This window comes from Monodelphis domestica, chromosome 3, assembly GCF_027887165.1.
Source record: "Monodelphis domestica isolate mMonDom1 chromosome 3, mMonDom1.pri, whole genome shotgun sequence".
Lineage (NCBI taxonomy): Eukaryota > Metazoa > Chordata > Mammalia > Didelphimorphia > Didelphidae > Monodelphis > Monodelphis domestica.
In genome coordinates, this window is record NC_077229.1 from 441,930,455 (window position 1) to 441,955,793 (window position 25,339).

At 33.4% G+C, this 25,339-nt stretch overlaps 1 protein-coding gene across 2 annotated transcripts in view; it reads left to right on the forward strand.

Annotated features, from left to right (window-relative positions):
- LOC103094680 (sperm flagellar protein 2) overlaps positions 1-25,339 on the forward strand; it is a 136,579-nt gene that overhangs the window by 24,730 nt on the left and 86,510 nt on the right. For both annotated transcript variants that reach the window (XM_056824544.1, XM_056824545.1), the window contains 2 exons: positions 940-993; positions 13,004-13,057. In XM_056824544.1, the coding sequence (XP_056680522.1) occupies positions 940-993; positions 13,004-13,057 (108 nt within the window). The remainder of the gene's footprint in view (positions 1-939; positions 994-13,003; positions 13,058-25,339) is intronic.

Genomic DNA, 25,339 nt, shown 5'->3' on the forward strand with positions numbered 1-25,339 from the left:
TTTCCAGATATAAACACTAATCTTTTGGGTAGACTGATCTAATTTTTATACAATGGTCCCACGTCTTTGTAATTTAGTCCTTATGTTTAAATATTAAGTGCCTAATCACTTGTTATACAGTTATTTTTATCTAGCCATTCTACTTGCTAAAGATTTTACAGAAGTCCTCAATATCCATTAGTTTTTTTTTTCTTTCCTAGCCACTAATAATTAAGGTACATATTAAGGGGCAGAATTTAGTATGGAATTGACAAAATTCGTGATTAATGAAGATGATGGATTTTTTAAAAAACAGAAACTAAATATCTTGGTCATCCTAAAGAACATCAGATCACAAATTTTAATTTATATTTCCTTTTTTATTTCTTTGTTTTTTTCTTTCCTACTGAACTCCATCCAGACATTAGATGCCATGACAAGGTTATTTGGATAATCAAAACAAAAAGGGAAAATAGATGCCATTAGACAAATGGCACGCCTATAATACATTTCCCTCTACATAGAGGGAAACCTAAAGTTATATTTGCTGAAATGACTTAGTTATCATTCATGCTACAGATCCAACTGTCATAATAACCTAAGGGTCTTTTAATTGGAAGTGGATTCAAAGTAACTTAGAACTTTATTTGAAAGAATATCTATTCCTTCAGCTACTGTGGTCATAGCTACCACCTGGTTTACAACCAGGCACACTTCAAAATTTCAATGTTTAGCCTGGATACAAACTTTTTTATTCAGAAAAATACTATGGCAACCTTTTGGTGAACTAAAATGTACCACATGGTCTTTTTCTTCTGATTTTCATGCCCATCTATAGGGGATTTATACAAATACTACCATGTAACCCACTCACTATGATAAGTGACATTTAAATGTTTATTAATATCACAGAATATTTTTAAAGCCATCAGTGATATCTGTGTATTGAATTTTGTCTAGGTAAAGGTGCTAAAGAAGGAAAAGGAAAGAAAGACACTTCTCCCAAGGGCAAAGGTACAGCAACTTAAACATAGTTAAATTAGTTCTTCATTTTATAAGTATGTTAGTGAATAGAGTTTTGGTATTAGCTTATATTGTGTGAATTTCCCTTTAGGTTATATCTAATAGGTAGATGTGAGAAAAAAGTTTTAAGCTGTATCAGTTAGCTTTCCCCAACAACCTCTCCCCCTGAAATATATATATTTGTCTTTAACGAGCATTCATTTTCTCCCCTTCACACCTCCTAATGAGGAGGAGTGGGGAGAGGAGAGAAAAAGTCATTGCAATGCATATGCATAAACAAAGAAATTAATTCTCACACTGACCAGGCTGGTTTTGCAAATCAAAATTCAAGACGCATGTTTTCGACACATATTGAAGCTACTGCCATAACAAATTCATTGAACTTTGAAGTGTAGTTATATCTCCACAAAACCATATTTAGTAGTGTGTTCTAAAAAAACTGATGCATATTTGATTCCTATTTTACCAAAAAGTGATATATTATGTATGCAAATCTAATTCAGGGATGTACTTAATCTATTTTTTATATCATGGACCCCTTTGGCAGTCTGGTGAAACTTATACAAACCTTCTAAGAATTGTGTTTTTGAATTTACAAAATAAAAATACATACTTTTATAAAGGAAAAAATATTAACATTTAAAATAGAATGGAAGTTAAGAACTTTTGGTTTATAATCCCATCTTTGCCATACTGCTATCTAATTTTCCCAAAAGCTTTTTTATTTTTTATTTCCATTCTCTTGTGTACTCTTACTTTGGATTTAGCAAATACTAGAAAGGGGTCCATTTACAAAGTAGCTTGGAGAGAGGAGCATCTTTATACCTTAAAATTTGTGCCATGAATTCCATACATAATCCATGGCTATAAAGTCCTGAGTCTGCTCCCATAAATCCAACAAGTAACTAACTGTTCTCAAAGAAATGTCTGAACTGAAATTTCAATTGAGGTCTCAGAAGTCTAGAGGAGACTACACCAGGGTACATAATGTATTCAAGAGACTATATAATGCATCCTTTTTCTTTGCTCTCATAGGAAAAACTCATTTGAGATTTTTAACAATTAAAATAAAATCTGGGGTGATGTTTACCTTTTGGGTATCATCTCTGGAGATGGGACTTAGTAAGCAGATAATATAAATCAAGATTGAAATGAATGGAACTACTGATGAAGAAAAAAGTACCTGGATTCCCTGAAAGTACTTGCCTTGGAGTGACCAATCTCAGGCTCAGGGAAACATGATGAACAATTCCCCCCTTTTGTAAAGGGATGGGAACTATGAATGTGGATATGAAAAACAAGTCAATGAAGTATGTGTGCACATATATATTTGAGTACATAAAAATATATACATTCATGTTATATATACTTATATTTGTATGTGAACATACACATATACAAACATATAACAAACATATATGTAGATATACTTGTATATAAATAGTGTAAATATACATACAGATGCACACAATACTGTAACTTGGCACTGGTGTTACTTTAAGGCAGGTTAGAGATGGACTAAAGGAGCTTGTTGAGAATGAGGCAGGTGTAAAATGAGAGGAGCCTTGATGGGTGGCTCCTACACTCTCTCACTCACTCCTCCTGGGGAATGCTGTCAAGAGGTGCTTCTCAGGAAATTGGGGTTCCCCTGTTATGTGAGGGTGATGGGAAGATGAAAGAAGCTCTCCCCATCAGGTGGTATAAAATGTACTCCTGATTCTCCCACACGAGATGGTCACAGAGACAAGCCTGCCCAAGTCTTTGACTCAGCAGGGGAGGGATCTTGATTAGCACTCTGGTATGACGGATCTGTATCCTCAGTCAATTACCCTGCTTTAGCTCCTAGAAAAAGCCACTAGAAATATCTGACTGCGTATAAGAAGGTTCAATGGGCAATGGCTATAAGGAAAGTTGGGGAGTTACAATGAGGAAATCGGAGTCCCTGATCTATGTCCCTTAGAGGTCCATCACTCTAGCAACTGTGAAGGCAACAGGGGTTTCTCCTCTTTCCCATTAATTCTCTCACTCCTATTTTTAATACTGCCGGGGCTAAGGACAAGTCTGAGCAGGTGCAAAGGGCAAAGGGGAGAGAGAAGGGGTCTAGAGCAGAGTCCACGACCCTCTGGGATCTGAAGAGTCTTGTGAGTTATTCCCTGAGATGCTATGTTGTGGAAATAACTTTGTAGGAGTAATCTCAGGGCTAAACACAGGTGTATCCTTTATTGGCTCTTGGCAAGATTCCCAACAAGGAAATGCTTTGAGATCTCTGTTCAAAAGCTTCCAGAATTCTTCACGGAGCTCCTGTCAGTCTGTTCTTCTCTCCCAGCATCCTCTGCTATCAACTGTCTTTGCTATCAATCATCTCTTTTTTTCAATGTTCCATCTTTCCTCTTGCAACCTGCCCTTACATTTCATAAATATACATGTGCATATGTGTGTGTGTGTGTGTGTGTATACACACATACATATAAATCCCTTTGTTAACTTGTTTTTGCCTTTTTTCCTGTGTGGGTTGCAAGACTGATATCCTTTGTGTGTTTGTGGACCATGTGAAGAAAGCCCCATGGTCCTTTGAGTCTGAATACTCTCAGCTGTGCCATCTACAAGTAGAGGCATTTGAATAATCTCCTTAGTGCACTGAGAGTCCCTTTTCAATTAGACTTTTGCACATGTCTTTAAAGAACATCATTAGTGTGCATTTGTCTCACATTTCAGGGCACTCTTAATTATGCAAAGTTGTCTCTGCATTTGCAATTGCAGTGGGTTTTTTTTGTTAATTTATTTCATTAAATATTTCCCAATCACATGTAAAAAATTATCATTTATTTATTTTAATTTGAATATCAAATTGTTTCCCTCCTTCTCCCTATCATGCTTCTTTAGAAGGCAAGCAATTTGATATTGATTATATGTATGATGCAATGCAAAATATAGCCATGTTGCAAAAGAAAACATAAAAAAGGAAAAAAGTTTCCATCTGCAGTACAACGAGTACAAGAAGTGAGAGTTAAACAGAGGGTGGAGAAAAATGGATTATAAAAACCAGGTAGAAAAACTCCAAAAGCTTAATCATTTGAAATCATTTAAAGAAAATATAAGCAGTACTTTATTACATAATGAGGGCACCCATATATATTAGACCAGCACAATAATTGATGTTTATAATAACTCCTAGTTATCAAGAAAAAAAGTAGATGGTCTTAAGACTAATCTTTAGTAAGATAAGGAAGTGTTATGTATTAGAAAAATTTTACCAAAATGTTTTTAATTACTTTTGATGTTTTCAAGTCTTAATCATCTATGCTGGAGGAGACAGTTCCCACACTTGCAAAGTCGGAGATCTCAGACAAAATGGCATAATCTTAAATTACTGTGGAAGACACAGAACACACATAGAGATAATTACCATACCTTCACTGTCCATATGGTATTTATTGTCCTCTAGAGAATATTCATTTTCCAATGATTTCAGATAAATGAAGTAGAGATAATAAATAGATCAAAGTGTGCGTTGAAGAAGGAAATAGTCACATCTGAAGACCTAGTTGCTTCTATTTGGAAAGGTTTATTGGCTTTGCAGGTCATGAATGCCTTTTAATGAGAAGAAAGAACGATATTCTGAAGTCATTCTTTTTCTAATGGTATATGCAGTACTAATATTAGGATTATTGAATTGGGAGCATTGATTTGTCAGAGCACTCCACAAAGGTCAAATGTATTCCATAATCTTCCCACGAGTTTGCTACTTACCATATAAACACAAACAAAGCTCTTTCTAGGTCAAGTATTTACAAAGTCCAAACTTAAGAAAATTTGCTTTAGAAAATCCAGACTCCAATTGCAGAAAGTAAAGATCCAACAAAGGGACATTTGTCTTCTGGTAAAAATGTAGCCATCTAGCCTTGAGTGAATTAGAAAGGAAACAAAGGCATTGACCAGGGAGAGATTGTCTGCATCCAGAGTGACCCTTAAATTAAAAGACAATGGAAAAGTGCCAGAGTGGGTCAGTGCAAGTGATTCCAGGGAGCAATTAGTCATTTTCTTAAGGAAGGGTCTACCTCCCAATGACATGTATAGAGGGAGGGAACAGAAGACAGGGAGGCTTCAAGAAACTCTTTTAAATGACCTAAAAGAGTAGTGGGACTTTTCCTAGTATCTTCTTTAGCTCTGAGTGTCTTTCTGGGAACTGGGTCCCTCTACAGTCTTGTTCTGATCAAACCTGCTGGAAAACACAAACTTTAATTCTTTTCCACTAGCTTTTAATGGATCCCCAGAGTGCAGATAATCATTACATGACATTACATTACATTACATGACAATGGCATTTCTGTATGCTGTATTTCTTATTCCCTTGGAGGGACTTTTCTGGACTTCAGACATCCACCAGAAAAGGTCTCATTTTTGCAATTAGTTTGACACTTCCTTATGAAATCCCTTCCTTTTCGTGACTGGGTCCTGGATTTTCAGGGGCCAATTTCTTTACATTCTGAACTTCTTCAAATACTGAACTAAATTCAGAAATCATTTTCTCTCTGACTTCCCTATGTTAGGACCCAACTTTGATTTATTGCACTTATCCACAGACATAAATGAATAGATTCTTGTTGTGGGCTAATTTGACCCCATGCTTTCCTAAATATGAAGAATACCTTTTTTAGATTTTTCCTTATTAAAATTTGTTAATAAAGTATAAAGATAATTCTGGCTTTTTAAAACTAAATGTCTTCTAGTATCCATATTATACAGAACTATTTTTCACTTCTGTGATTTATAGATGAGTTAAATTCATTATTTTTTCCACAGTAGTTATGCAGTTTCAAAAAAGAGACTTAAATTTGATTATACTAAAATTCTATTTTCATCTTTGATTGGAGAGTAAAAATTTTATTGATATTCCATTATTGACAAATGAAAAATACTTTGATCTGTATTGTCCAAAGGAAGCATATTCTTGAATGACATCCATGGAAAACTTCAAATGAACAGAGACACTTTGGGGAAAATTACTCTCCAAATCTGGCTTGGAATAAGTGACAGGCAAAGCATACATCTTTAAAGTCTAGACACTAGTAAATCAGAGTCACCCAATTCTACTCTTTTAAGTTCATAAAATATTATTGTTCATTTGTTTGGTCATGTCTGACTATTTATAACCTCATGGAGCATAGCATGCCAGATCTTTATTCCCTCCCACTCTCTTCCAAAGTGTGTACAAACTCATGTTCATTGCTTCCATAACACTATCCATCTCATCCTCTGCCATCCCCTTCTCCCTTTGCCTTCAATCTTTCCAATCTCAGGACCTTTTCCAAAGCATCCTATCTTTTCATTATGTGGCCAAATTCTTTAAGCTTCAGCTTCAGTATTTGTCTTTCTAACAAATAGTCTGAATTGAGTATTGGTTTATTGTATCTCCTTGCTATATGAGGGACTCTCAAACGTCTTCTCCAGAACTACAATTTAAAAATATTGATTCTGCAATATTTAGCTTTCTTTATAATCTGACTCTCACAAGCATACATTACTACTGGAAAAATCAGAGACTTTACTCTATGGACTTCTGTTGGCAAAGTGACATCTCTGTTTTTTTTGGATGCTATTCAGATTTGCCAGTGTTTTCTTTCCAAGGAATAAAAATCTTTTAATTTTATAGCTTTAATCATTGTCTGCAGTCATCTTTGAGCTCAAGAATATAAAATGTGACATGGCTTCCACTACTCCCTCTGTCAGGAAGTGATGAGACCAAATGCCATGATCTTAGTCTTTTAATGTTATACTTCAAACCAGCTTTTATAACTTTGCTCTTTCACCCTCATAAAGAGACTTTTTACTTTCTTCATTTTGTGCCATCCCAAAGGTATTGTCTGCATATCTGAGATTGTTGGTATTCTTCCAGCAACCTTAATTCTGACATTTGGTGTGTTGAGCCTGACATTCATATGATGTACTCTCCACATAATATAAATAAATAAGAAAACAATAAGTAGTTTTGTCATACTCCTTCACCAATCTTAACTGATTTCTTGACCCTCATACTGATTCCTCTGGAGACAAATAAGATTTTCTGGTACTCCCACCACTTCGACAACTTGCTTGTTTTGTTATGCTACACAGTCAAAGGCTTTAGTATAGTCAATGAAGCAGAAGTGGATGTTTTTTTTTTTTCTGGAACTTTCTTGCTTTCTCCATAATCCAACGAAAGTTGACAATTTGGTCTCTAGTTCCTCTGCCTCTTCAGAAACCAGCCTGCACTTCTGGTAATTCTCAGTTCACATATTGCTGAAGCTTAGCTTGCAGAATCTGAAGCATAACCTTACTGGCTTATGAAGTAAACTCATTTGTTTGGTAAGTTGAACATTCTTTGGCATTGCCCTTCTTTAGGATTCAATGCAAACTGATCTTTTCCAATCTAGTGGCCACTGTTGTGCTTTCAAAATTTGCTATCATATTGAGTTCAACACTATAACATCATCTTTTTGGATTTTAAATAACTCAGCTGGAATTCAATCACTTCCATTAGCCTTTAGTGTTAGCAATGCTTCTGAAGACCTGTTTAACTTCATTCTCTAGGATATCTGGTTCTAGATCAGTAGCCACATCATCATGATTACCAGTGATGTTAAGATCTTTCTTGCACAGTTCTTCTGTAATCTTGACACCTTTTCTTAATCACGTCTGCTTCTGGTAAGTCCTTACCATTTTAGTCTTTTAGCATGCCCATTTTTGCAGAAAATTTCACCTCAATATCTCTAATTTTCTTGAAGGCATTTCTTGTCTTTCCCATTCAGTTGTTTCCTTTTTTTTCATTGCTCATTAAGAATACCTTATCTCTCCTTGCTATTCTCTGGAATTCTGCATTCAGTTTTTCCTTTTCTTTTCCTTTTCTTACTTTCCTCAGTCATTTGTAAGCTTCATCAGACAGCCATTTTGCTTTATTGCTATTGTTGTGCTTTGGGATGTTTCTTGCTGTTGCCTATACAATATTGCAGACATCTACCAGGTCTAATCCTTTAAATATATTCATTACTTCCACTTCATATTCATAAGGAATATTAGTGGTCTGATGGTTTTCCCCACTCTATTTAATTTAAGTCTGAATTTTCAATAAGAAGCTCATGTTCTGAGCCACAATCAGCTCTAGGTCTTGTTTTAAATGATTTACAAAGCTTCCCCACCATCATCTCGAGTATATATTTGATATGATTTCTATATTGACTATCTAATGGTATCCATGAGTAGATTTGCATTTTGGACTGTTGACAAAGAGTGTTTTCTATGACCAGCAAGTTGTCTTGAGAAAGCCTCATCTCTACCATGCTTCATTTTGTACTCCAAGGCCAAACTTGTCTGTTATTTCAATTACCTTTTATTTTCTACTTTAGAACTCTAATCCCTTATGATGAATGGGACGTTTTTTATGTTTTTCCAGAAGAAATTGTTAGTTTTCACAGAACTGAGCAGCTTTGGCCTTTTGGACATCAATTGTCAAAGCATAGAATATTACTGCAATGATGAATGATTTGCCTTTGATGCAATCAGATATTCAGTCATTTTTGAGATTGTATTTCTGTTCTGCTTTTCCTGCCCTTCTATTGACTATGAGGTCCATTACATTTCTTTAAAGAGATTCTTGACCAAAATTGCATATGTAATGATCGCTTGAATTAAATTCACCCATTCCTATCCATTTAAATCAGTGGCACCCAAGATGTCAATATTTAATCTTTTCCATCTCCTATTTGACCACATCCAACTTATCTTGGTTCATAGATTTTACATTCTAGGTTCCTATGCAATATTGATCTTTACAATAGAACTTTTCTTTTGTCACCAGATGGATCCATAACTGAGCTTCTTTTGGATTTGACCTAGCCATTTCGTTAATTCTAGAGGTACTTGTAGATATCCTCCACTCTTCACCAGTAAGGTGTTGAACATATTCCAACCTGAAATGTTCACCCCCCAGTGTTATATCTTGTCATTTTAATACTGACCATAAAGTTTTCTTGTCCAAGAAACTGGAGTGGTCTCACATTTGCTTCTCTAGGAATCACAGTTTGTCCAGACTCTTCACTGTGATCTGTCCATCAATCCTGCCTGATTCATAGTTTCATCAAGCTACACAAGCCCATCAGCCAAGACAAGGCAGTGATCCAGGAGGGGCCATAAAATACAGAAATAGATTATTCAGGGAGCAATACCTCCCTCTACCCCTTCATGCACTAAATAACTGTGCTCTTCTGACCTCCAATTAGTGCAAGACCAAGACTGATCTCTCAGAGTCAGCACCTTTTTCAACAACAAGCTAACAAAGCTATTTAAGAAAATCTACATATCTGAATAACAGGAAACTCCTCAGTCTCTCTGGCATTTGGTCCAGGCTCTAAATAGGACAGAGAGTTTATATCTGAATGTCTGTGCAAGGCCATTCTGTGATGGAGAAGCATTTTCCTGTCCTGATTCTCTATCCATGGAGGAATTCAAGAGAGCTTTCCCTTAGACTCGTTGAAAAACAAGGATCAATTAGCCAGTCAAGAAGCCTTTATTTAAGCACTCACTATGACATCAGGTACTATGTTTAGCACTGTGGATATCAATAAAGGTAAAAGCTCCCATTCCAAAAGAAGACAGATATTAAGTTTTTGGCTTCTAGGTCATTGGAAACATAAGAAATGGAAACATGAGAAAAAACAGCCATAACATTCATTAAAATCCAAACCTAAAATAACATCTTCCCACTTTCAGATCAGAAAAAAAAAGCTTTAGTACTAAAAAACTACTTTAAAAATCTAAATAAGATACTGGCACCTCAGCCTCTCCAAAAAGCAAACTCCAACCCACACAGAGTCTATTCTTCAAACCAATTTCCCTCTTAGGTGTGACCACCAGTATTCACTTAAATGATGTAAAGGAGCACAATGACTTGCTAATTTTTAAGTACTAGACTTTTGAAATGCATGATATTTAAAGCAATTTTGGTGGTTATATGTCCATCACAAAAAAAATTATTTAATTTCAGGTACAAGCTTGATGTATGGTTGTACACTACACAATGCATATACCTAGAAATTCCTGAACAAGCGACAAGATGATATCTATGGTTCTATGATTCCTATACATATATCCTAAAGTCTTATGAACATGAGTATATGCATATTTTATTACTAGTCTTTATGTATATATTCTTTTACCAAGGTAGTAATTTGATAGACTTAAACAACACACAGTTATTTAGTAAAATAAAGAATGATTTTTCCCCATAGTTAATCAAAGATATTTGTATTCGAATTAAAAAGTCAAAACCTTAATAATTAGCTATTACTACATGAATGTTAATAGATATGACTTAGACATCTCCTCTCTTCCCAACTACCATCTCCTGCTAGCTCAGTTGGAAATGCAAAACCCTGCATAGGTATTTGTTCTTTAAAGAGATTCTTGACCAAAATTGAAGGGCCACACAGTAGTTTTCAAATTCTGCCTAGAAGAGCCCGCTAGGAAGTTCAGTAGAAAGAGCACCTTGCTTATAGTCTAGAGGACTTGAGTTCAAATCTGTCCTCAGACAACTTTCTAACTACATGACCCTGAGAAAGTCACTTAGCTCCAATTGTCTATCCTTTAACACTTTTCTTACTTAAAATTCATACTTAATATATCAGTACAGAAAGCAAAAGTTTATAAAAACAACTCTGCCTTGAATTGGGAGGAAAGAATTTTGTTTATGATAGCTGTAAATAAACAGGTTACTTTCTTCAGACAGTACGCACATAGCCCTGCTTTCAGATTTGTAGTGCCTACGTAGATATTTGACTAAGTCAACCAGAAACAAATCAGTACTTCTGATTCTTTATGACACAATTCAGTCTTAAAGCTCTAACAGTTTGTTTACACCCTTCAAACCTGTATTCTTGAATTATCTATCTTCCATGAACAATAAATCTCTTCTTGCTTCAAAGAGTGAGTGTACCTGTCTTTTTTCTCCCTGACTTACACTAGAGCACTACCAGACCCTTAAAAAAAAGTATGAAAATTCCATCTCCAAAGATGTCTTTAGGCAATATTTCATCTGAGGAAAGGAAAAACTACATCAGCTTTATAGATGTACTCTTAACAGTAGAACTAGGTAGAATGTCCTAATAATAAATGCAAGGCAGCTCTTCTGAAATGACTTCATAATATAAGTCTCTAGTCTACATTGACCCACTAGGTGACTTTCCTGTAAATAATGAAAAATCTCCCTAAAGAAACATTTACTGCAACTTACATCCAAAGGACTCCTGTAGCTACCAAATATACTTCATGAAACAACAGCAAGAAATAAAAAGAATAAAAGATAAGATAAAAAAGCAAGCTTTTTCAAATCATTGAAGCAGAGATAAAGAAGAAATTGAGGGTCAGGATTAACGAAGGAAAGAGAGAGATGCTGAGTACAAAAGGAAGTGATCATTAGTAGGAAAACAGATTTCTGCTTCCCTTTTCAACTTCTTTAGGTTTAGCTTTTTGTTGCTGTGTCTCTCCTCCTGTTTCCTCTTTCGGTTCTGTGTCCCTGAAAGGGCTTTGTTGAAAATTCAAAGCTAATGACTGAAAGACAACTGCTTGCAAAGTATCTAACTTAATAGCTAGTCTTAAACTACTTGATTATTTTAGGATATAGCAATAGATAGATCAATTGATAGAAAAATGGATAGTTGGATAGATAGATAGATAGATAGATAGATAGATAGATAGATAGATAGATAGATAGATAGACTGAAAAGATCAGTGATATGTGTAGAAAGATAGTCAGATATAAAGAGATAAAGATGATAAAGGTATGTATTTGCATGTATATATAATGATTAAAATTTTAATAAGGGGAATAGGCACAAACTTTTATGCAACATAAATGTTTTCAAAAATAATAATTCTTTGGGCAGAATGATTTTAATCCTTATTTAGGGGCAAGTAGATAGGACAGTGGATAAAGCAACCAGGCCTAAATTTGGGAGTATCATGGCCTCAGCCACATTTTGGCTGAGTGACCCTGGGCAAATCACTTAACCCTAATTGCCTCGCCCTTACTGCTCTTCTATCTTGGAATTGATACTAAGGCAAAAAGGTAAGAGTTTGTTTTGTTTTGTTTTTTTAACAATACTTATTTACTGGCCTTATAAGTCTTTTCTAATTCATTTATTAAGTTTAAGTATTAGTTGCCTATTTGCTCTTTGTGCTATTATTATTTTCACCTAGTCATTATATTTGCTAAGAATTTTATATTAGTACTCAGTAACAGTAAGGTATTTTTTTTCTACTCAATACTAATTAAGGTACAAAATACCATGGGGTAGTGGGGAGTTGGTAAAATTCTTCATTTGGGAGATTGTTTATTTTGTAAAAACAGATGATAAATATCATGAGCACACTAAAAAAATCAGATCAAGAATTTCAATTTCTACTCCCTTTATTATTTGTTTTATTTTTTTCCTGCTGAACTCCATTCAAATATTTGATGTCATTGCAAGGTGATTTGGACAATAAAAACAAAATGGAAAAATAAATGTCATTAGACAAATGTTTCATTTATAATGTTTCCTTCTACACAAAGGGAAATCAAAGGTTACATTTGCTCAAATAATTTGCTTTTCATTCATGCCTCGGAGCCAACTGTCATGAAAAAAGAAAGTCTTTCAATTGGAAATGTATTCAAAGAAGACTGGAATTTAATTCCTTCAGTTAGTGTAGCTATACTGTTCAAAGTTGTGTGTTTAAAACCAGATATACCACAGAATTTAAGTGTTTAATTTAATTTCAGTGTTTCAAAATACTGTGGCAAACTATTGCTATCATTGAACTAAAACTTAACACATAAGTCTTTTTCATCTTATTTTCATTGCCATCTTGGGACTTTTCTACCAGTTTCATCGTGAACCTGTTCACTATGATAAATGTCATTTAAATGTTTAACATTACAGGATATTTTTTAAAAGCTGTCAGTGATGTCTATGTATTGAATTCTCCCTAGATGCTGCTAAAGAAGCAAAAGCAAAGAAAAGTGAAACTTCTCCAAAAGGCAAAGGTATAAACAGCATTTAAGCTTAATTAAATTAATTCTCCATTTTATAATTATGTGAGTGAATATACATTTGATATTAGTATAAATTGTTTGAATTTCCATGAAATTATGAATAATAGGCAGATGTAAGAAAAACTTTATCCTGTCTCAGTGTTAGCTTTCCCCAAAACACCTCTCAGAAGTAAAATTTAAAACTACAGAAGAAGAGGAAAAGAATATTAAGTTCCTTAAAAAGTACTTACTTTGAATGTCCACTGTCAGTGTCCAAGAAACATCATGAGGTTCGTCTCTCCCTTTTTTGTAAAGAGATGTATGTATGTAGATAGATTGATGGATAGATGAATGGATAGATGGACAGATGGCTAGACAGATGGACAGATATTGATAGAAAGATGATAGACAGACAGGTAGATAGATAGATACATACATACATAAATACATAGATAGATAGATAGATAGATAGATAGATAGATAGATAGATAGATAGATAGATAGATAGATAGATAGATGGATTAATAGATTGACAGATAAACAGATGGATGGATAGCTGAATGGATAGATGGACAGATGGATAGACAAATAGACAGATTGATAGAAAGATAGATGATAGACAGCTAGCTACATACATACATACATACATACATACATAGACAAATGGATTAATAGATGGACAGAAAGATAAATAGAAACAGACAGGTAGACAGTCAGGTAGATAGATAGATAGATAGATAGATAGATAGATAGATAGATAGATAGATAGATAGATAGATAACTTTTTCTGACTTTTTTTTGTCTTTCCCTTTGTGTGGATTACAAGACCAATATTCTTTGAGTGTTTGGAGATCACATGAAGGAAGCATTATAGTCCTCTAGATAGGATATTCTTATCAGTGTCATCCACAAAAAGAGGTATTATTTGGATATCCTCTTTAGCACCACTGAGAGTCCCTTTCAATTAGACTTCTATACCCAACTTTAAAGAACATCATTAGTATGCATTTGTCTCATCATTTTAGGGTACTCTTAATTATACTATTTGGAGAGCCACTGAACAAGTTACAGCTACATTTGCAATTATCTAGAAATCTTATGAGTCTCAACATTTATGTAAAACACAGCCTATTAATGAAGAGAGCATTTTTAAGATTGTTTGCATTATTAGCCCAAGTACTTTTTATTTTTTGGTAATTTCATTAATTCATCTTTTCTCTTTGCAATACCTAGCATTTATAGGACTCTACCAATAAAAGTGAGAATAATCAGTCTGTTCTTATTAAGAAAGATTCTTCTGTTTTCACAAAAAAACAGTATTCTGGTTCTTAAGAGCTTTTAATTATGTTAAGAAAAAATATTTTTATATAAGTTTTCACATAAAAGTATTCTATAATTTAACATATAATTTCTCCTTCAATTTATATGATCATTTGACTCTTACTATGTATGTCACGGCTATGATTTTTGTTTGAAGAGGCCACAAAATGCTAACCTCAGAATCAGATAGATCTCAAAACCTCAAAGACCACCTCTGACCCATGCTCCTTCTGTGAACTGGAACACTTCTCAGTATTCTGGGCAATTTCTTAGTATATCAATTGAAGAACAGTTGATAATCAGCATTATAGAAGGAGTTTCTTCATTAATTCCCTACATGGCTGAAATTATAGGTGTAAAACTTTTCCCTCTAACCCAAGCTGAAAAAAATGAATAAGCATATTTTTCTCTTAATATCAAAACATCTTAATTCCTGGTAAGACTGATCTGATCCTAATTCATCTTTGAGCATTGCTAAATTATGTTTGCAAGCATCTTCTGTAATTAAAAAAAAAATAATGGTCTTTACCTTTCTCTGATTTAATCCACTATTTTATTTTTCTCATGGAAAATAAGTTATATTTCTATCTTTGAAAAATACTTATTTAGCAAAGGAGTTCTTTCAATATTTGCTAAACATTGGATAGGATTCTCTCATGAACTGATATGGTTCTGGTTGTTTTTTCATTAATGTATTTTCATTTATCTCATGTATTTCCTAATTACATGTAAAATTTTAACATACATTTCTTAAATATTTGAATTCCAATTTGTCTTATTCTCTCCCACCCCTTCATCCTATTTGAGATGGCAAGAAATTTGATATTGATTATACATGTGAAATTATGCAAAAGATATTAACCATGTCACAAAAAAAGACAAAAGAAAACAAGGAAAAAAATCTTAAAAAACATGCCTTGTGGACAGTTGGGTAGATCAATGGATTGAAAGTCAGGCCTAGAGACAAGAGGTCCTGGGTTCAAATGTGATCTCAGACTCTTCCTAGCTGTGTGACCCTGGGCAAGTGACTTAATCCCCAATGCCTAGCCCTTACCAATCTTTCTCTCTTGAAACCAATACATAGTATTGATTCTGAGATGGAAGGTAAAGGTTTAAAAAACAAAAGTGTGCCTTAAACATTCAGGGTTGATAAGTTCTGGTGTAAGATAGTGTTTTTCTTCATGGATCTTTTGGAATTCTCTTTGATCACTCTCTAGATCAGAGGAACAAGGTCTTTCTTCTGGGTTCTCCTTACTTCACTTCTCTAGTGTTTTTTTTCCTTTTTTTTTTTTAGAATATTTTTCCATGGTTACATTATTCATGATCCCCCTACCCCACTCTTCACCTTTCCTGAAGCCGACAAGCAGTTCCACTGTATTATACATTGTTCAAAACCTATTTCCATGTTATTTATATCTGCAGTAGAGGTCCTTTAAAATCAAAACCACAATCATATCCTTATCACACTAAATGATTGATCACATATTTATCTAATGCATTTCCATTCTCACAGTTCTTTCTCTAAATGTAGATAGGGTTCTTTCTCATAAGTCCCTCAGGGTTGTTCAGGATCACTGCATTGCTGCTAGTAGAAAAGTCCATTACATTTGATTGTACCAACATTCTCCTGGTTCGGCTCCTTTCGCTCTACATCAATTACTGGAGGTCATTCCAGTTCATATGGAATACCTCCAATTCATTATTCCTTTCAGTACAATAGTACTCCATCACCATCAAATACCACAATTTGTTCAAGCCATTCCTCAATCAATGGACATCCCTTCATTTTCCAATTTTTTGCTTCCACAAAGGATGTGACTGTATATAATTTTGTAAAAGTCTTTTTCTTTATTATCTCTTTGGGGTAAAAACACAGTAGTGTAATGGCTGTATCAAAGGGCAGGCAGTCTTTTAAAGCCCTTTGGGCATAATAACAAGTTGTCTTTCAGAAAGGTTGGATCAATTCACAACTCCACCAGGAGTGTATTAGTGTCCCAATTTTGCCACATCTCCTCCAACATTTATCACTTTCTTTTGTTGCCATATTGGCCAATCTGCCACCTATGCAAGGTCTCACTTCACTTTTCATTGACATAAGGCTTGCCAGGCTTTTCTGAAACTATCCTAATCATTATTTCTTAGAGCACAATATTTTTCCATCACAATCATGTGACAAAACTTGTTTGCTATTCCCTAATTGATGGGCATCCTCTGAACATTCAGTTCTTTGCTACCACCTAAAAAAAGTGCTATAAACATTTTTATACAAGTAGGTCCTTTTCCCATTTTTTTTATTCTCTTTTGAATTTAGTCCTAGTAGTGGTATAGCTGGAAGAAAGAGTATGCACAATTTTATAGCCCTTTTATATGGTTCCAAATCATTCTCCACAATGATTTCAAATGTTCACAGCTCAACTAACAGTGTATTCATATCTCAACTTTTCCACATATCCTGCAGCATGTCATTTTCCTTTTCTGTCATGTTAGCCAATCTGATATATATGACGTAGTATCTTAGAGTTATTTTAATTTCTAGTTCTCTAATGAGTAAGATAACTTTGATTTCTTCTGAACACTGTCCATATCTTTTGGCCATTTAACAATTGAGGAAAAGTTCTTATTTTTATTTTGGTCAGATCCCTATATATTTAAGAAATAAACCCTTTATTAGAGAAACTTGCTAGCAAAACTTTTCTCCAATATTCCTTCAAATTTTGGTTATACTCATTTTGTTTGGGCAAAATCTTTTTAATTTCATTTAATAAAAATTATCCATTTCACTTACTGTGATCTCTCTATCCCTTATTTGGTCACAAACTCTTTACTTGGTCATAGATCTGATAGGTACATTTTTGTTATACTACCCCAATTTATTTAAGACATCATCTTTTATGTCTAAGTCACTTATTCATTTTGACCTTATCTTTTTTGGTGTGTGATGTTGGTCTCTGCTGAGATTCTGTCCAACTTCTTTCTGGTTTTCGCATTTGTGACTCTAAAAACTTGGATCTTTGCTTTATCAAATACTGGATTATTATGATCATTTACTGCTGGGTATTGTGTGCCACCAGTTCCTTGGCCAGTATCACATTACATTGATGAATATGGCTTTGTGATATAGTTAAAATCTCATATGGGCACGCCAGGTTCTTTTACATTTTTTCATTGGTTCTGTAGATATTTTTAAACTTTTGTTCTTCCAAATGAATTTTATTATTTTTCTAGATCTATAAAATAATTTTCTGAAAGTCTGATTGGAATGTGCCTGAAAAGTTAATTTACTTAGACAGGATTTTTAAATTATATTGGCTCACTCTACCAATGGGAAAAAATATTTCTCAGTTATTTAAGTCTATATTTGTGTGAAAACTGTTTTCTAATTCTGTTCATATTACCTTTAGGTTTATTTTGGTAGGTACACTCAAATATTTTATATTGTCTACAGTTATTTCAAAACATAATTTCACCTTCTCTCTCAGACTTCATACTTGGTAGTATATGGAAATGCTGATAATTTTGTGGATTTATTTTTTATCCTTCAATGTTTTAAAATTAATATTTCAACCAATTTTGGTTGATTTTATAGGGCTCTTTAAATATACCATTATATCATCTGCAAAGAATCATAGTTTTGTTTCATCAGTGCCTATTTTTATTCCTCTAATTTCTTTTTCTTGTCTTTTTGCTATAGATAGCCTTTCCTAGTACAAGTTTAAATAACAGTGGTGATAATGGGCATCCTTATTTTAACTCAGGTCTAAATGTGAAGGTTTCAAGTTTATCCCCATTAGAAATAATGCTTTGGGGGGGAGGTTAGATAGATAAAACTTATCATTTTAAAAAAATTTTCCATTAATTCTTAGATTTCCTAGTGTTTTATAAGAAGAATAGGTATGTGTTTTGTTAAAGGCTTTTCCTACATCTATTGATAACATCATATGATTTTTCTTATTTTTGTTACTGATGTGGTCAATTATGCTGATAATTTTCCTGATATTGAACCAGTCCTGGATTCTTCATGTAATGCTTTGTGATACATTTCTATAATCTCCTTGCTAGTATTTTATTTATATTTTTTGTCCTGATATTCATTAAAGAAGTTATTGATCTATAGTTTTCTTTCTCTGTTTTGTCCTCCCTGGTTTAGATATCAAATCATGTTTTTGTCACAAAAGGAATTTGTTAGGAGTACTCCTTTGCCCTTTATAAAAATAGTTTACATATTTTGGAGACTAATTTTTCCTTAAATGTTTGGTAGAATTTACTTCTAAATTCATCTGGTTCTGGGAATTTTTTTCCTAAGGAACTCATTCATAACTTGATCAATTTCTTTTACTAAGATAGGGCTAGGTTTTCTATTTCCCCTTCTGTTAATTTGAATAAGCTATGTTTTTGTAGCTATTCATCCATTTCACTTGGATTGTCAGTTTTACTGGCATATAATGGAATAAAATAACTCCTAATAATTGCTTTAGTTTCATATTCATTAGTGGTGTACTTACCCTTTTCATTTTTATACCATTAATATGATTTTCTTTTTAAGAATAAAATTAATAGTTTATCTATTTTATTATTGGATTTATTTATAAAATCAGCTCCAAGTTTCAATGATTTTTTTGCTTTCAATTCCTTTAATCTCTCCTTTGATTTTCAGGATTTCCATTTTGTGTTTAATTGTGAATTTTTTATTTTTTTCTGATTTTTTCAATTGCTTACCTTTCATTTATCAATTACCCCACTTTATCTTATTTACTCCCATAAATATGTGCGTATTCCCTCTGAACCAAATTAGAAGTGAGGTTCAAGTATTTGTCCACTCTACCTACCCATTTTCTCTTCTACTGTAAAAGCTCTTCCTTGAGTACCTCTTTTATATGAGAGAATTTTTCCCATTCATCATCTCCCTTACACCTTCTCTAAAGATATACCTCTTTTTCATTTATCCATTTTTTTTACATCATCACAACATCATTGACTCATTTCTATGCCCTGGAGCATTTCTCTATAGAATTTTTAAACTACCCTCATAATGATAAAGTTTTTAGAAGTTACATGTATCATCTTCCAATAAAGAAAGATAAACTATTTAACCTTATTGAGTTTCTTATGGTTTATCTTTCATGTTTGTCTTTCTATGTTTCACTCAAGTTTTATATTTTAAAGTTAGATTTTCCTATTCAGTTTTGATCTTTAAGTCAGAAAATCTTATAAGTGTCCTAATTCATTAAATTTCCATTCTCCCCCAATGGATTATACTCCATTTTTCTACATAGTTTATTCTCGGTTGTAATCCCAACATTTTTACCTTCCAGAACAGCATATTTCAAGCCTTCTACTCCTCTAAAATTGTAACTGATAAATCTTGTGTAATTCTTAGAGTAATTCCACAGTAATTAAATGCTTTCTTTCTGACTGTTTGAAGTTTCTTTTTTTGACCTGGGAGATAAAGGTTTTAACTATAATATTCCTGCAAGATTTCATTTTGAAATCTCAGGTATTCATTGGTGGATGCTTTCAATTTTTATTTTACCTCTGGTTCTAGGATATCAGAGTAGTTTTTTTAATAATTTTTTCAAATTAAATTTAATTAAATTAAGTTAATTAGATAATTAATTTAGAGTATTTTCTATAGTTACATGTTCTATAGTTACATATAGTTACATTATCCCCCTCCCATAGCAACAAGCAATTCTACTGGGTTTCATGTATGTCATTAAGACCTATTTCCACATTACTAATATTTGCACTAGAGTGATTGTTTAGAGTCTACAACCCCAATCATTTCCCCATTGAACCATATGATCTATCTCTTGTTTTTCTTTTGTGTTTCTATTCCCACAGTTCTTTCTCTGGATGTGGATAGCGCTCTTTCTCATAAGTCCCTCAGAATTGTCCTGGATCATTGCATTGCTGCTAGTAGAGGAATCTGTTACATTCGATTGTGCCACAGTGTATCGGTCTCAGTATACAACGTTCTCCTGGTTCTGCTCCTTTCACTCTGCATCAGTTCCTGGAGGTCGTGCCAGTTCACATGGAATTCGTCCAGTTCATTATTCCTTTGAGCACAATAGTATTCCATCACCAACATATACCACAATTTGTTCAGCCATTCCCCAATAGAAGGGCATCCCCTCATTTTCCAATTTTTTGCCACCACAAAGAGTGCAGCTATGAATATTTTTGTACACGCCTTTTTCCTTATTATCTCTTTGGAGTTCAAAGGATCAAAGGACAGGCAGTCTTTTAATGCCCTTTGGGCATAGTTCCAAATTGCCTTCCAGAATAGTTGGATCAATTCACTCCACCCAGCAATGCATTAATGTCCCAATTTTGCCATATTCTCTCCAATATTTACTTTCCTTTGCTGTCATACTAGCCAATCTGCTAGATGTGAGGTGGTACCTCAGAATTGTTTTGATTTGCATTGCTCTAATTATAAGAGATTTAGAATACTTTTTCATGTCCTTATTGATAGTTTTTATTTCTTTATGTGAAAATTGCCTATTTATGTCCCTTGCCCGTTTATCATCTGGGGAATGGCTTGATTTTTTGTACAACTGATTTAGCTCCTTATAAATTTGAGTAATTAGACTTTTGTCAGAGATTTTCATTATAAATATTTTTTCCCATTTGTTGCTTCCCTTCTAATTTTGGTCACATTCATTTTGTTTGTACAAAAACCTTTTTAATTTACTGTAATCAAAATTATTCATTTTACATTTTGTAATATTCTCTATCTCTTGTTTGATCTTAAAATATTCCTTTCCCATAGATCTGACAGGTATACTATTCTATGTTCACCTAATTTACTTATAGTTTTCTTCTTTATATTTAAGTCATTTAGCCATTCTGAATTTATCTTGGTGTAGGGTATGAGATGTTAATCTAAACCTAATCTCTCCCATAGTGTTTTATAATTTTCCCAGTAGTTTTTGTCAAATAGTGGATTATTGTCCCAAAAACTGGGATCTTTGGGTTTATCATAGACTGTCTTGCTGAGGTCACTTATCCCAAGTCTATTCCATTGATTCTCCTTTCTGTCTCTTAGCCAGAACCATATTGTTTTGATGACCACTGCTTTATAGTATAGTTTAAGATATGGTACTGCAGGGCCCCCATTCTTCACATATTTTCATTATTTCCCATGATATTCTTGATCTATTGTTCTCCCAAAAGAACTTTGTTATAGTTTTTTTCTAATTCAGTAAAAAAGTTTCTTGGTAGTTTGATAGTTATGGCACCAAATAAGTAAATTAATTTGGGTAGGATTGCCATTTTTATTATGTTAGCCCATCCTACCCATGAGCAATTAATGTTTTTCCAGTAGTTTAGATATAGTTTTAATTATGAGGAAAGTGTTTTGTAGTTGTCCTCTTATAGTTCCTGTGTTTGTCTTGGCAGATAGATTCCTAAGTATTTTATATTGTCTACGGTGATTTTAAATGAAATTTCTAATTCTTGCTTCTGAGATGTATTAGAAATATATAGAAATGCCGATGACTTATGTGGGTTTATTTTGTATCCTGCAACTTTGTTAAAATTGATTTTTCCACTAGATTCTTAGTTGATTCTCTAGGATTCTTTAAGTATGCCATCATATTATCTGCAAAGAGTGATAGCTTGGTCTCCTCATTGCCTATTTTAATGCCTTCAATTTCTTTTTCTTCTCTAATTGCTACTGCTAGTGTTTCTAGTACAATGTTAAATAGTAGAGGTAATAATGGGCCTCCTTGTTTCACTCCTAATCTTATTGAGAATGCTTCTAATTTGTCCCCATTGCAGATGATACTTGCTGATGGTTTTAAAATATATACTGTTTATTATTTTTAAGAAAGGCCCTTCTATTCCTATACTTTCTAGTGTTTTCAATAGGGATGAGTGTTGTATTTTGTCAAAGGCTTTTTCTGTTTATATTGAAATAATCATGTGATTTCTGATGGTTTGGCTATGATATGGTCAATTTTGATAATTTCTTGCACTATGATATGTAGGCTTTTTTCTTTTTTCATTACTTTCAGGTAATCCAATAATTCTTAAATGATTTCTCCTCGATTTATTTTCTAAGTCAGTCATTTTTTTCTGATCAAATATTTCACATTTTCTTTTTTATTCTTTCAGCTTTGTTTTGTTTCTTGACATATCATTGAGTCATTAGCTTCCATTTACCCATTCTTATTTTTAAGAAGTTATCTTCAGTGAATTTTTATCTCTTTTTTCCATTTGTTTTCTTCAGTATTTTTATTGCATTGTTTACTAAGTTGCTCATTGATTTTTCAAAAATATCTTCTTTTATTCTCATTTCTTTTATCTACTTTTCCTCCACTACTCTTTATGTCATTTCAAAAGTCATTTTTAGCTTTTCCAGAAACTCTTGTTGGGTTTCTGTCCAATTCACCATTTTTCCCCTTTGAGACTTTGCTTGTAACTATTTTGATTTCATTTCTTCTTCTGAGTTTGTGTCTTGAACCTCCCTCACATCACAGTGGATTTTTTTGATCAAGTTCTTTTTTTGTTGTTGTTTGCTCATTTTTACACCTTATTTCTTGATTTGGAGATTTATGTTAAAGATGGCTTGTGTTTACAGCAAGAGTAGGTGGACAGGGTGGCGTACTATCTTAAGCATCAGGCTTTTTTTTCAAACTGCTATTTTCTAAAGTAGTTTTGGGAATTTGGAAGTTTGGCATGCCTCCGTGGTAGTTTGATCTAGGACAATGTGACCATTGCTCTCTTGATATGCACTCTGGTCCTTACCCAGGAATGACTGCTAATTCCTTGGGATCATAATTCATACTGCCCCTCAGAGATCCTGCTCCCTCAGAACTGGGAACAATATTATTCCTCAGGGCCTCTTATGACTATAAATAATACTGTTCTTCTTGCTCCATCTTGACTGAAAATGCTCCTCTCTGCCCATGAACTATGACCTAGAAGTGGATATAGACAATAGATTTGCCAAACTCATCCTGTGTCCAGTGCTAGCACACAGACCCTTGTATTCTTTTTATGATCAATTGCCAGCTTCCCTCACTATTTCTGGCTTATGAGCTCTCAAAGTTGCTGATACTTCTATCAACACTACCTGGTCCCACCACAGGTGTTTCCTCCTTTGGGCTTCAGAACAGCCTCCTCCCCCTCCCCCATGTCACAGATCTTCCTTTTCAACCACCTAGATGGTCTTGGGCTAGAAATAGTGTCTCACTCTGATCTTTTCCTGGCTATGCCACCCCAACATTAAATTTGAGGTCTTTTTTAAAAGTTGTTTGGAGAAAATGTTGGGAAAGCTCAGCTGAGTGTCTCCTCTATTCCATATCTTGGTTTCATCCTTGTTTGTTTTTCAGTGTGACCATTTATTAATGTCTTATTCGAGATCTTTTATCCTGAAATTAGTTAGATATATAGAATGGTAGATAAGGCCTTGGTGCTGGTCATAGAAAGCCCTGAGTTCAAATTCTGCCTCACACTTTCTGCAGTGTGACCCATGGCAAGTCAGATAACTCCTACCTACCTTAATTTTCATATCTATAAAATGAGGATGATAATAACAGCATCTAATTTCCAGGGTTTTTATGAGTATAAAATGAAATTATATTTGTAAAGCATTTTGTGAATCTTAATGCAATATTTAAATTCAACTCTTTTTGTAGTGGTTATATTTACTTTGTCTTTTGTGTCAATTTGTGTTATATTTTGTAGGTATTCATGTTTCTTTTATGTTCTCAGTTTTATTGATATATAATTGTGTAATATAAACTTTAATAGTTTTATTTCTTCACAATTCATTTCTTCGTTCTTTTTATTTTTATTAATGAAGTTGCAATCTCTCTTTTTAGTTAAGTTGGTTATTGGCTTATGAATTTTATTTTAATTCTATATAAGCAATATTATCAACTTCACCATTTTTGTTCTTTTTTATCATTATAATTTTTATTCTATCAAAAAATGTAACATATAACCTTTTGTTCTTTGTTTTAGTTGTTTTTAATGTTGTGACTTTTTTATTTGACATTTTATCCATTAAAAATTTGCTATATTATAAGATATATTTTGATGATTTAAATCTATTTTTAACCAAAAGACTATAGTTTTCCCTAGCAAACTCCTTCAGACTTTGCTTCTTTCTTTGTATTCATATCCCCAGGGACTACCATAGTGACTACTTAATAAATAGTTGTTGATTAATTTATTGATTACTCGATCAATTAGAGAATCCCTTCTCCAATAGTTTATATTCTTGAGTTTATTAAACACTAAGCTTTTATGGTCATTTAATTCTAAATATTACTTAGTCCATTTATTCTACTCTGCATCTAAGAAGATGAGTGGAATTCAGTTTTCATTAGTTACCATTGTCATCTCTCTTAATGTTTTCTTTCATATTAGAGAATGCACACATAAAACCAAACTCCCTAAATCAAAACATGCACAAATAAAATAAAATGAAAAATAGTATGTTTTGATCAACATTCAGATTCCATCAGTTCTTTCTCTAGAGATGGATAGTATTTTTCCTCATAAGTCCTTCAGAACTGTTGTAGGGCATTGTATTACTGAGAATAGCTAAATTTTTCATAGTTGATCAGCAATAATATTGCTCTCAGTTATAAAAGAAAAAGAAAGAAAAATTTAAATGTATTCCTCAATATGTATTCATGGTTCATCAGTTTTCTCTCTGATGTAGGATAGCATTTTCCACATTGATCCTTTGGAATTGTCTTTGGCCTTTGTCTTGATCAGAGTAACTAGTGTTTTTACAGTTGATCATCCTTGTAGTATTGCTCTTGGTTCTGCTCACTTCCCTCTGCATCATTTCATGTAGGTCTTTCTAGGCTTTTCTGAAATCATTGTACTCATCATTTCTTATCACACAATGTATTCTATCACAATCATATACCAAAATCTGTTCCGCAATTCCTCCAAGGATATCTCCCAAATTTCCAATTCTTTGCCAATACAAAAAATAAATGCTAAAAACAT